At 41.8% G+C, this 13,061-nt stretch overlaps 1 protein-coding gene across 7 annotated transcripts in view; it reads right to left on the bottom strand.

Moving 5' to 3' along the window:
• Utrn (utrophin) overlaps positions 1-13,061 on the bottom strand; it is a 484,152-nt gene that overhangs the window by 100,983 nt on the left and 370,108 nt on the right. For all 7 annotated transcript variants that reach the window (XM_027402009.2, XM_027402014.2, XM_027402008.2 and 4 more), the window contains one exon: positions 12,768-12,897. In XM_027402009.2, coding sequence (XP_027257810.1) covers positions 12,768-12,897 — 130 coding nt within the window. The remainder of the gene's footprint in view (positions 1-12,767; positions 12,898-13,061) is intronic.

The following is a 13,061-nucleotide window of genomic DNA, read 5'->3' as shown; positions in this document are numbered from 1 at the left end:
TCAGAGACCCACACTAGAGTGTACTTACTTAGCCCATCCAGGAAGAGATCCCTGGATAGACACCCACACTGCCCCAGTGGTTCCAGGAGAACATGCATAGCTTGGTGGGATACAAACACTGATTCTCTGGTCCTGCAACTGAAGACACATTTCCCTCTGATGGGCTGATATGTCCATCCCAAGCTAACATTGCCACTAAATACAGGCTGTCTGGAAGCTCAGTGATAAGAGGGAATTCTAATTTGCATTTGAGAAGCAATACCAGAGGTTGATGCCAGAGAGGGGAAACAGTCCACAATTCTGAGACCAGAAGAACTCTTCCCATGTCACTTGCCTTCCCCCTCAGTGTCTGTGTGTGCATGCGCTTGCACACACACACACACACACACACACACACACACACACACACACACACACACACACACACACACGGTTGGCACACAGTAGGTCCTCAATGAAGGTTCTAGTTCTAAGTATAGGAGGTGTGGATGCCACTAGAGATTTTCTACATCAATCCAGTTGATTAGCCCACTGGTGTTTCTGAGTCTAAAGGGGAAGAGAGGTTAGCTTAAGAGGATATGGAATGTATGAGAAATCTCTCACTCTGGGATCTGACTGGCCTCTATTGCTTGAATAGCTGAGATTCAAGGAACTTCAATGCAACAGATAAAACCAAAGTTGCCTGGAGATAATGCCTAAAAAAATATCTCAAACAAAGATGTTAAAACCCATAAATAAACAAGTGAACTATGCTTACCAAAGGCTGGAATGTTTCTAACCTTGAATTTCAACGTATTAACACTCAAGTCTTCTGCCCAAATCTAACACTATTATATACAATCATAAAACCACTTTGCAATTTCCTTAACCAAAGGAAATTCTGTAAGGTGAGAGAAGTAAGTAAATGAGCTAATAGATTTGACTTCACTTTTAAACTTCACTTTTAAGTTTGGCTTCATCTTTAAACCTTGTTGCAAATTACATAATTGGCAGGTGTGTGTGTGTGTGTGTGTGTGTGTGTGTGTGTGTGTGTGTGTGTGTGTGTGTGTGTGTGTGTGTGTGTTTTAAAGATACCTGAATATGAGTCCTAAGCCCACACTCACAGTTTAGATGAGTACTATTCTCTTCCTACATGTATTTCCAAATACTTAATAAGGTCACTTAATACATTGCATTATTCTGGCTCATCATGAAATTCTTTTCTGTGGCACAGATAAGATCTAGCTTAATCCTAGTAGAGGTACCAAAAGGGCAGTGCCCCTCAGGATGCTGGCAGTAGTGATGGGCTGTGTCTGCCTACTGAGGTTCACACTTTCAGTATCTCTTTTTCTCTTTTACAGTGCCTGCACTCTCTTCCTGAACAAAAGGTGTTTCTGATTAAAATAATGGGGACTATTTTATTCTCACTCCAAAATATCCTGATTAAATAATTAAAATCAACTTAATCTCTCTAAAATGTTCCATCAGAGGTTAAGAGGACCATGCCAGCATCCTCGTCTGTGAGATGACTAATGACAACAGTTCATTATGAACCAGATCACAAGAATATCAAGGCCTCAGCTGATTAAGATTTCTAATCATGTTCATCTAGTAAATTATAAGGATGACAATAACTAGAGGCCTCTGAGATTGGGTGAATTGCATAAGCCATATCTTTCAATGAGGACAGGCTAAAGGTGGTAATGGTAAATCCAAAAGCAAGAAAAAGAGGAGAAGTGAGGATAAAAGAGGTAAAGATGTAGGTACATTTACTAGAAATAAAAATACAAGAAAAGAGAGGTAAAGAATACCTTCCAAAATCACAAAATGCAAGGTACTAAGGAGGGTAGGACATGAGGAAGAAACAGGTTAGCAGAGCACTCTGAGGGCCAAGGGATCTCACTCACTAAAGGTATATCTGCTTAGAAAATCACTGGAGGTAACTGAGACTATTCTTCCTGCAGAGTGGACCAAAGTAATCCAAGCCAGTAGTGAGTTGAGGCTAGAGCATGGGGGCCACTAATGACATCTACGCCCAGGGAAGGAACAGGAGGGCAGAAGAACCTAAACGGCCAAGTGAGGTCCATGCTAGCAACCAGAGAGCTAACTCCTGACTCTCTGCAGCAGTGTATTCCCTGAATGTCCTCATTCTGACAACACTTTGATGATTTATTTGTTGTCACACTGAATAGCAACAAGCAGGTCACCAGTGCCAGGGGATGCCACTAAACGGGGAGAAAAGATGCTGAGAATATCGGTGTCCACTGGACAAGGAATTCCACCACACTCTCAGCTATATTCCCAGTACCTCTACTACGACAAGGCATGTGGTAAGCATTCGGTGAGTGTTGTTAAAGGAATGACTTAGCTTTCCTGGTACAGCTTTGATGTGACAACAAAAGGGAAAGAAATTTTCCTACTCTCTTTCCCTTCTTAAAAAAAAAAAAAAAAAAAAAAAACAATGGATATGGGCTGGGGAGATGGTTCAGTCATTAATGCTCTCCATGAGCATGAGGATCTGAGTTTCGATCCTCAACACGCACACAGAAAGTTGAGTATAGCAGCATATATGCAATCCCAGTGCTCAGGAGGCAGGGCCTGGAGGATCCCCAGCTCAGCAAGCAGAGTCGACCTAACAGCTCCAGGCTCAGTGGACAGACTCTCAAAAAATGGGCTGAAGAAGCCATTGAGCATGACACCTAATGTTGTCCTCTGTCCTCTGTGGTCATGGATATACTCACACATGCCCACCCACAACCTCTCCACTCCCCCCTCTCGTCTACTGTGCATGTCTGCCCGTCTTCTCTCATTTATCTCTGTCTCCCCACTCTGTGAGTGTCTCTGTCTCTCTGTCTCTGTCTCTCTCTGTCTCTCTCTGTCTCTCTCTCTCTTTGTCTCTCTTTGTCTCTCTCTCTCTCTCTCTCTCTCTCTCTCTCTCTCTCTCTCTCTCTCTCACACACACACACACACACACACACACACACACACAAGAATCCAAGAACAGGAGCCACATCTTTAAATCTCTTTCTTGCCATGTTACTGTCCATTTATCCCCACACCCTGTGATGTCCCCCAGGTACACACAGACACACAGATGGTAGTCATCTATAACTGAGAAATTTCAAGAGCTTTCTACCCAAGCTTAGCCATTCTTTTTTTTTTCCCATTTTTTAATTTAAATTAGAAACAAGATTGTTTTACATGTCAATCCCAGTTCCTTCTCCCTCCCCTCCTCCCCTGCCCCCATTAACGCCCTACCTATCCCATACTCTTTTTGCTCCCCAGGGAGGGTGAGGTCATCCATGGGGGTGGATCTTCAGAGTCTGTCATATCCTTTGGGATAGGGCCTAGGCCCTCCCCCATGTGCCTAGGATGAGGGAGTATCCCTCTATGTTAAATGAACTCCCAAAGTCCATTCCTATGCTAGGGATAAGTACTAGGGATAAGAGGCCCCATAGATTTCCAAGGCCTCTTCACTGACACCCACGTTCATGGGGTCTGGATCAGTTCCATGTTGGTTCCCCAATTATCAGTCTGGGGGCCAAGAGCTCCCCAAGCTTAGCCATTTTTATGAAAGAAATTAAGTACTCCTTTAGTTTGTACACTGCTGAAATAAACCGCAAGTTTAACTGAAGAGGGACATCTATGCCTTTGCTGGCACTGAATCTTCTAAATCATGGCGATACCTCGGAAGTTTCCAGCTCTCAACTGAGAAGCAACAATAACAAAAGCATCACACCCTATTCAAGGACTGTAGTGCTTTCCTGCCCTTTATGCTAAAATCAGAAGGTAACATCCCAGATGTAGATCCCCATAAAATACATCCCTGTAAATTGTCCCTATATCTTTTATGAGGCAAATGTGTTTTATTGATGGTCACAACACTGACTGGGGAAAGTAGCAGATGGCAAACAATTCATTTAAAACATTGGTGTCCATCACACTAACTTCTATTCTCAACATCATAAATGCTGACTTATTAATTTAAATGGATTTTCAGGAAATATTACTTAAGTTATTAAATGAAATTTCATTGCAATGATATTTAAAACCACAAAAATGTTTTTCTTTTTAAAAATATTTGTAACCAATCCAGGTGTTTCCTTAGTTCAAGACGGTTCACTATAGATATATAGATATTATAAAACTTTAATTTTGGGAGGACCTGGGTATTGCTCTGTAGTCTAGAACTCTGAAAAGAAAGTAACGTATTTTTCTACGCCCTTTGATGCATTACAACTTTACCCACCTAATTTGGACTTGGGAAGCTTATTAAATTATTGTTGTGCTCTACAGGCCTGAAAGCAATTACTTATACTTCAACTTTTTATGTGAAAATTAAAAAGGCAAATTCTAATAGTGCCTAAACACCTTCTCCCTCTGTAACAGGGAATCGGTGAACTGGTGTGTGACTCTATTAAGCAGCGTGCTATTTCAGTTGGGGAAATGAAACAGTGGGCACAAAGAAGAGCTCTATGCATCTTATTACGCACTAAGCTTCCTAAAGGAAAAAGAAATCTTATTTCTACTCGATATATAGAAATACTGAGGAGTACAGAAGTAGATATATATACAACAGAGGTTTCAAGCACCAAGTTTAATGATGCAAACTTTGTCTCACAACTTGCACAGACTTATGAACAAGTCCATCCTAAATTTTCCTCTCTGTGAAATGGGTTGTAGAAAACACTGCTATGGCAGAGAGTTGTCATTAAGAATTAAGAGCATGGTGGCTTCTTAGGATAGATAGATCCTGGCCCCGCACTGACATCTGGTAAGTACTGGCTTGCTATGAGCATCTCTGTAGCATCTCTTGGTTGCCCATCCTATATGGAGGTGCTTCTCTGTTCAGAGCATGTTTAATAATGGGAGCCTGCCAATCTTAGAAAATCTCACTCCTGTTACTTAACCTGAACGAGGGGAGTCCTTTCCTTCAGGCCCCAGATCTAAAAAATGGCAGCCTACTCTTCCCTTGTGAGAGCAAAGCTAAGAAAATGAGAACTTGTGGAGAGGCAGAAAGGAAGCCAGGAGGGTCAGGCTCTTGGGTGGCATTTCAGTGGCCACTGACAACTGTGTCCCAGTTCCTCCTCCCCCAGTTATGGAGCCAATTGGGTCTAGGAGTTCAGAAGCATGCAGGCCCATTAGAAGCATGGAGGCCCATTAGAAGCATGAGGGTCTATCATTTACAATGAAGGGATTTAAACTGATAAATCCATTATTAGGAAAATAAGAAAAAAAAAGCCTCCAGGGGGAAAATCCACCTGCTAGTTTTAACAGCCTAATTATTTCTGTTAGGTAATGTGTAATTTGGCCTCATTTTACTAGCTACAAGGAAATAATGGAACCCTAAGTTACTTGGAGAAGTCATACAAAAGGACCTTCTACTAAACTACATAATTTCACATCGTCGCTCATTCAATGATCATAAAATTTTACCTGCACAAGTTTGTCACTGCTAGTGTGAAATGGACTGACATAGAAATAAAATGTTATTTTACTTTTGAAATCTGTCTACTGTCCCCCAAAGGATAAGCATCCTTCAGCCCATCCCACCAGGAGCACTAGTGCTCCATTGTCACATTAGGGTTTCTATTGCTGTGATAAACACCGTGAGCATAAACAACTTGGGAGGAAGACTTCACTCCGGCTTACACCTCTAAGGCCACACTTCACTGCTGAGGAAAGTTAAGGTAAGGATCTCAAATAGGGTAGAGACCTGAAAGTAAAAGCTGATTCAGGGGCCATGGAGGAAGGCCACTTACTAGCTCGAACCTCATGGTTTGTTCAACCCACTTTCTTATAGCTCCCAGGTCTACCGGCCGAGAGGTGGCACCATTCACAGTAAGCTGGGCCTTCCCATGTCAATTTTCAATCAGTACCATATCATAGAATATATGAGTCCTCTTAAGAGAGAAGCACTGCTGCTATTTGGTTTCTGGAAACTTTATGAAGCATTTAGTATTTCAAAGAATATAGCATACTCTGAGATAAAACCAATACTGCTAATATGTATAACTAGCCATTGAAGAGCCAAGTTGGAAATACTGATTTGAAAAGATGATCTTTAACCACTGACCCCAGGTCCAGTCACATACAACTAATTACATGTTCAGTACTAACATACACACAACATACAACTACACACGGATAAACATATGACATTAAGAACTATATTTTACTATGACAATTTGCAAAATATCATTTAAATGAAGCAAAGTTGACTGCCTCTGCTGAAACAAAAGTGATTCTGGGAACTGCATGAAATGGTAGCCACGGTAACAGGAAGGCCCTAACTGAAATTATTTTTAAAGCTGATTTGTGGGGAAATTAAAGAACAAAATAACGTACTATTTTATAATATGTTAGTCATTATTATTACTGGTGGTGATGAAGAGTTGGGAAAATGTCATATTCCCTGGCTATCTCTAGAGAATGGGTGGGGGGGAAGAGAGGGCAGAGTCTGCCTGTGGCTGTGAATCCCACAGTGTGCAGGTCCTTGATACATCGTGGGAATTCAGATGCAGGTCTGAGCACAGTAAGGGGAAGCTGGCAGCACAAAGAAGAACCGGGAAATGTGTGTGCAAGGCTAAGAGGTTCTTGACAGGTTCTAGTCGAGAAAGAGTGAGGAGGTCAGTGGCCAGAGGGTTCCGCATGAGCAGAGATGGAGGAGATGAAATTGCAATGATGGGCCAAGAGCCAGTGAAAACCCAGGGGTGAAGAAAGGTCAATAAGTACAAGCTTAATGCTGGTCCTGCATCTTCCCTTCATTACCTCAATGACCTTGGTCAGCAATGCTAGATGCTCTTGGCCTGTGTATTAGATTTTTTTAAAATGAAGAATGGTACCTTACAATCAGCATAACAAATTCATATGGTTCAAAGAATGAATACAAAAACAGTTTAAAAGGTAGAAAGAAAAATACAAATGATAAGAAATTTATATTCCATTATGAAGTGGGTGATAACAATCAACTGAAAGCAATTTACATTAAAAGGAAAAAATGCGTTGGCATGACATTTTACCACATTGTTCAAACAAGAGGATGGATAGAAAGCTTTCTAAATTCCCTACGATTATTAACCCTTTAGTTCCATTAAAAATCATATTTACTTGCATCATTTTTAAACAGAATAAGTTGTCTTGGTAGCTGAGTTTTCCAGATAATTACACGATACTAATTTAACACAATTTCTTTATGGTTCTCAATTTTGAAAGGAAATTTATTAAAATACAGTAAGATTTTTTTATACCTGCTTCCAATGGATTCCTAATCTGCCTTCAATATATGAATCACAATTCGTAACTTCAGATTTGCTTTATTATAAAAAGCTTCAATGATGACTCCAGCTCATTTTATTTTACAGTTCTTATATGGTATCTATATTGCTGTCATTCTCCTCATTGTTGTCAGTTGGTTGTGGTCATTCTTGCCAACCTTGTCCTGCCTTGTCACTTCTACTTTGTTACTTACTCACAATTCACAGGACATGGAGTTCAAGTACTTGCAACATGTCTAAAGTGTGAGTGTATTTGTAAGGAAAGTGCCTAACAGTTTGCCTGCACCCAGAGTGAAATCAGTGTGGTCCCTATTGCATCTTCTGTAGAAGCTCAAGTCACTTGCACATTCAGATCCTCAATAAACAGGAAGTCACCGAGGCACCGGGAAGGGCTAAGCTTCTGGCCCAACATTGGTAGCAAGGTTAGACTAAGGACTGGGTGCTTGGGTATCATGGAAGAAATTAGGCTGTGACATATTTAAGAAGTTGCTGAGAACGGGCTGAAATTAGTAGAGGGTTTGGTAGAACAAGTAGGTATTATGCCAGTATACGAGGAAAGACGTGGGAAAAAGAGCAGAGGGACAATGGGTAGAAAAACCAAGTTGAACAGTTAAGACAAGGCAGACCAGGCTGCAAAAAGCACAAGTCTGGTGTCTGGTGGACATCAAGCATGGAACAGAGGGTGTGTGGCATGAGACAGTGAGACAGAAAAGCTCTGTCTTCTGACAGTGAGGCCAAGGCTCTACTAGACCTTCTACACAGGAGAAGCTTGGATCCCATTCTAAACAAATGCTAATTCTGGGCTTTAGGCAGAACATATGGTTGCTGATGGGATGGTTCAGTAAGTAAAGTGTGTACCATGCAAGCATGATGATCTGAATCCAATCCCCAGAACTCATTTTAATATTCCTTTACACGATGTGAATATGGCACTGTGAATGGTTAATGAAGAAGCTGATTGACTATAGTTAGACAGCATAAGGTTAGGAAGCAGAACCAAACTAAGAGGATGCTGAAAAGAAGGAGGAAGTATCAGGGTCACAAGGAGACACAGAGAGAAGCAAGATGGACATGCTATGCTGAAAGAAGGTACTGCCACGAGTCAGAGGGGTAAATAAGAGATAAGGGTTAATTTAAGTTGTAAGAGCTGGTTAAAAACATGTCTAAGCTGTTGATTGAACATTCATAATCAATAGTAAGTCTCTGTGTGGTTATTTGGGAGCAGGCTGGCGGGATGCAGGACAAAAAACACCGACTACACAGCTGTGGCTTCATATGCACAGCTGAATCTGGAGAGCTACAGGTAAAAGTGAGAGACCCCCACCTCAAAAAGAGGTAGCGGATCAGTATTTATCCCTGGCGTAAGAAGGGACTTTGGGAGCCCATCCCACATGTAGGAATGCTCTCTCAGCCTGGACACATGGGGCAGGGCCTAGGCCCTGACCAGGATGATATTACCGACTTTGGGGAACCCCCATGGAGGGCCTTACCCTCCCTGGGGAGCAGAGGGGGGATGAGGCAGGGGGCTGGTGGGGAATTGGGGGGAAGGAGAGGGAGAAGTAGAAAGGATTGTCATGTGAAGCAGCCTTGTTTCTAATTTAAAATAATAGAAAAAATAATCTTTTGGGGTTAAAAAAAAAAAGAGTAAAGAGCAGCTAAAGAAGACACCTGAGGTTAACCTCTGACCTCTGCACACACACACATGCATATATACTCCACACATGGTAATGTTGGGAGGTTGGGAGGCATTTCAAATATTCAAAAATGCACAAAACAGTATAATTACTGTTAGAGTTGACAACAGAAAATGGGGGGAACAGGTCTTGCAAGAGAAAAAGACATCTGAGAGAAAAATGATGGAGAAAAGTATTTTTCTAGAATTAAAAAGTGATGGCTCTATCTTTGTACCCTAGGGCACAATACAGAGCATATTCAAAAACTGCTTATTAAGTAGAACTGAAAAACCATAATATGGCTTCGACTAGCATTAATGCATCCAACTTTAGTATCATATGGGATGACTAATGCTCAAATAGTCCCTGCCTCTGATAGCAGTTGTGCATAAGTCACCGTAAACAACAAAAAGTATAAAAGCCATTATGGATAATTTTCCTCCATTTACTTTTAACAGCAGGTAAAATCAGCTACCATTACAGAAAATAATATGAAGGAAGAAGAGGGTTGGAAAATGGTTACCCACCAAAACCAAACGGGGAAAACCCATGAAGTTAAACTGTATATATAACATTTTTCTCTTGCCAAACCCCAGACATGGTGTTTGAAAACTGGACCTGATCAGTATGCCGAGTCTGTCAGCAAAGGAAAGAAGCTACAGGCTGACAGCGGTGGAGTGCCAACAGCAACGTGAAGCTGTAGTGACAGGAAGTAGTTCATACCCGATACAAACGCAGCTCCCTATCAACATTCTCCCTCACTTTTCTGCCATGTCCCATGGAGGCAACAAGAAAGGCAGCCTGGTGCAAGGCTGTAAGTATCAGGAGGCCATGTGGACCACTTTTCTCCCAGGTTTGAATACATGGAGCTATGACATCATCCTCTTCCCCACTGTATGAGGAAGAGATGCACAAAGGGTTGGAAAGTGGAGCACCTCTGAGTGTTCCAGAAACAGCAATGTATTCAGTGCAGAAGAAATAAGGGTGAGACTGGGAGCCACAGGGAAACCAGGTTGGAGATAACAGCACAATTAGGCAGCAATGAGCAATCTCAGGAGTCAAGCTCAACAGTGAAGTTTCGTGGCACTCATTTTCAGTTGCTCATTATGGCTGCCTTCAAAGGAGGGCAGGAGAGGGCCCAAGCAGAAAGGACAGTCGGTAATCTATGTGAGGGTTGGTGGGGCTGGGAGCTAGATGCAGCGGTAAGGGGTTCTGGTGTAGTTGCAATAAAGCAAGGATGGGACTTGCTGATGGAATGGATTTGGGTGATGAAAAACAAAGAAGCCCATGGTGATTAAAGAGTCCTGAGTAAAGCAAGGTGGAAGAACTGTAGGGAAAGCAGATGCAGGCAGCAGGAGGCTGCTGATCACTTTGGGGCAGGGGCTCCGTAACACTGGTCACTTGTTCTCAGTAGCTGGACTCTGGTGGTTTCATCTCATCTGAAAAAAATCAATAACGCACCACCCATCCCTACTCTCAGCTGTAGTTCTGCTTTAAGAACTCAAGATTTGAAGGAAAGCAAGCTCTGAGATGACTTCTTCCAAAGAATTCTCTATACTTTGGTTCATTTTCTTTGCTTTAAAATTTGGTAGTGAATGGAGGGTTATGAACTGTTTGTCTCACAAATACATTCCTGGAGGAGACTGCAGGTAAAGGCAGAATAACAAATCAAACTTTATCTCCCACCTTATATAGGATTCTTTAAAACTCTAACCCAGTGCTCATACACCCAAGGCACTGTACAGGATGTTAGTAAAATGGGAACACTCAACCCAGGACCAAGAAGGGAACTTCAGTATCTGAAAAAGAGGGGCAAAACATACAGGAGTAACTGGATAATAGGAGAGGTTGGAGCTGGGACCTGAGCAGGTTATTTCCTATAGGATGCCTGGGTGGATCTGACCAGTTCACCTCTATGGGTCTATCCCATTGAAACACTCCATCTAAAGGACATCAGAAATAAGAGCATGTAGAATGGCCATGACAATACAGTTCCACAACTACTCAAGGAATTTTGTGACAGCATTAACCAGAACCATGACAATGATAAGAAGAAAAATTGAAGAGGCTCTAAGACTACATAGGAAAGCTTTGATTACACAAATCTTAAATGTCACACTAGATCCAAGAACTTCTCAGTGTGAAACAGCACATCAGTGAGGAAGTTCTACCATGACAGTAACAGGGTCAGCTTCTTCGAGAGTCACTCATCATTTGAACAGACTGAAGTGGAAGTTGGATAACGCTCAGACAATATTATGTGTTTTACACAGAAAAATACGGTGAGTCAAAGTAGGGACTGCAGCTGAACACAGTGGTGCAAGTCTGTAATTCCAGAACTCACAGCGCAGGCAGGTGTAACTTTGTGAATTCCAAGGCAGTGTGGATACAGAGTGAGTTCTTGGGCAACCAGAGCTATTCAGTGAGAGATACCCCCAACACGAGAGAGAGAGAGAGAGAGAGAGAGAGAGAGAGAGAGAGAGAGAGAGAGAGAGAGAGAGAGAGAGAGGCTGCTTCTGCCTATAACTATCCCAAGACCATACATAAAAGGCAGAGACTTAACAGCAGTGTGTAAGCATTGAACACACATGTTCATGCTTTGGGCGTGTAAATAATACATGTGTAACAGGCAACACTCAGCTCCTATTAGTCCCTAGACACCCACATATGCCAAAGAACAGTAGAGGTTAAAGCCCCTCAGTTGAAACGGCATTGTATTTGCATATAGCCTACACAGCACAACCTTCGGTATACTTTAAATCACATCTAAATTACTTAAAACCCTGAATAGAATGCAAAGGTTGGGTAAATAGCTGCCCTGAGGCAGATTTTATGCAATACTGGTAAGAGAAACTATGTGTACATGCTTAATACAGATGCAAATCACTTCCTAATAATTTCATTCCATGTCAGTTGGATCCACAGATGAAGAGCCCAGTGAAGCAAAGGGCTCACCGCCCCCAGAAGAACTTACTTTTCGAAGGAAGGAAGGATAACTGTGAGTGATTTAGTATGACAAAGAGGTGAGACTTCACTTGACTTGGGATTCCAGCCGGCTGATTCCACAGACAGTTAGAGCAAGAGCAGAAAATAAAAGGCAGTGGCGCAAAAAGACACTGAATGCACTGTGTGTGTGTGTGTGTGTGTGTGTGTGTGTGTGTGTGTGTGTGTGTTTTACACATATATAATTCCAGCTTCAGTGGGGAAGGGTTCCCACTGCACCCCTTTACAAGTAATAATTGCTTGTGACTCAGTCAGTCACAGTGATGCAGTCAGCCACTCTGCACGCCTGCTTTTCCTGGGTAAAGTGAATGATGGAAAAGCACTTTGAACAACATTTTCAAAAAGATTTATTTTGCTTGCATATATGTCTGCACACCATGTGTCCCTGCAGGCCAGAATAGGACACCAGATTCCCCTGGGACTGGAGTTACATGGTTGTGAGCCACCATGTGGGTGCTGAGAATCGAATCCAGGCCCTCTAATAGAGCAGCCAGTGCTCTTAACTGCTGAGCCATGCCTCTAACTCTGTATGGTTGTTTGTTTCTTTACACACCAGAATGCTTTTATTAGCAACAGTGCAAAATTTAATAATGATATGGTGGGCCTGAGTTACAACAGAAATTTTCTCTTAAATTTACTATGTGATGAACTGCTATTTTCTAGTAAGAAAATCCCTGTTTCAATTTTAAGATAACTATCCAGATGCAACAGGTTGGTATTTTTACATACTTGATACTGCAAGGAAAATGTTGCTTGTTGTTTGTTTTTCATTTTGTTGCCATTTGTTGTTGTTTTGTTATAGGTTTCTTATGATGTAGGAAAGAACCAGTTTTACCTGTTTTTGATTGTAGGCTTTTTCTTGGTTCTTCAGGGGCCTCTATGGGCTGATCAGCCAGAAAAACTCGAGCTTGGTCTACCGCATTCAGCACAGAATATTCTTTCTCCTTCAGCTCACGTCTCAGCACCTTTGCAAAAAAGAAACAGTAGAATGTGTGAGCCATCTCACTTGTTCAGTAAATGAAGGAGTGTGTTTAGCATGACAATGTAGGAATGGTTTAAACCGACATTCAGACTAAGTTATAAAGCTAAAAAGATGATTTCTGAAAATTTTGTTTCTCTTGAAGCAAAG

This window comes from Cricetulus griseus, chromosome 2 (assembly GCF_003668045.3).
Source record: "Cricetulus griseus strain 17A/GY chromosome 2, alternate assembly CriGri-PICRH-1.0, whole genome shotgun sequence".
Taxonomy (NCBI): Eukaryota; Metazoa; Chordata; class Mammalia; order Rodentia; family Cricetidae; genus Cricetulus; species Cricetulus griseus.
This window is presented reverse-complemented; position numbering and strand designations above follow the sequence as displayed.